At 63.6% G+C, this 538-nt stretch overlaps 1 protein-coding gene across 1 annotated transcript in view; it reads right to left on the reverse strand.

Annotated features, from left to right (window-relative positions):
* Positions 1–128: 128 nt before the first annotated feature.
* The window catches only part of LOC104075891 (lipocalin-15-like), a gene marked incomplete at its 5' end in the record, with an annotated part of 1,776 nt that continues 1,366 nt past the window's right edge, over positions 129–538 (reverse strand). Inside the window, 2 exons of the mRNA XM_009576555.1 lie at positions 129–154; positions 256–372. Coding sequence (XP_009574850.1) covers positions 129–154; positions 256–372 — 143 coding nt within the window. The remainder of the gene's footprint in view (positions 155–255; positions 373–538) is intronic.

Below are 538 nucleotides of genomic sequence, written 5' to 3' on the forward strand. Positions count from 1 at the left end.
GTGTGTAGCCATGAGTGCAGTAGAAAGATAATGTGACGCAGAACCCCGAGGCAGGCGGGGGGCTCCCCGGGAGACTGTGAGTCCTTGCTCAGCCCAGACCATGCCAGGAGGCAGACCCCTGGCCACACTCACCTGACGGCCTCAGTGCACTTATCTGTTGAAAAGCAAAGAGAGGGATAAGCGTGCCACAGTCAATGCCCTGAGCCCCCCCGCCCAGCATCCCCATGCAAAGGGTCCGTGCGTGCCACCCCGCGCCTTCCTGGCACTCACCCGTCTTGGGCAGGACAGCCAGTGTGTCCTTGGTCAGGCCCATGGTGGGGATGAGCTCTTTGAACTTCTCCAAAAGCTGGGGGCTCACGTCCTGCTCCCTCGCTGCAGCCAGACACCCAAAGCGGGGGCTAGTGGGTGGGGGGGGACCCAGCAGCGAGCCCCACGCCGGGTGTCTGGCTCCCACGGGGCAGCGATGGGACCCCAGGGAATGGCAAAGGCAAAGCCATGGAGGTACAGAGTGGACACCGGGCACCCCAGGACTGCTCTT

This window comes from Fulmarus glacialis, unplaced genomic scaffold (assembly GCF_000690835.1).
Source record: "Fulmarus glacialis isolate BGI_N327 unplaced genomic scaffold, ASM69083v1 scaffold8784, whole genome shotgun sequence".
NCBI classification, from domain to species: domain Eukaryota; kingdom Metazoa; phylum Chordata; class Aves; order Procellariiformes; family Procellariidae; genus Fulmarus; species Fulmarus glacialis.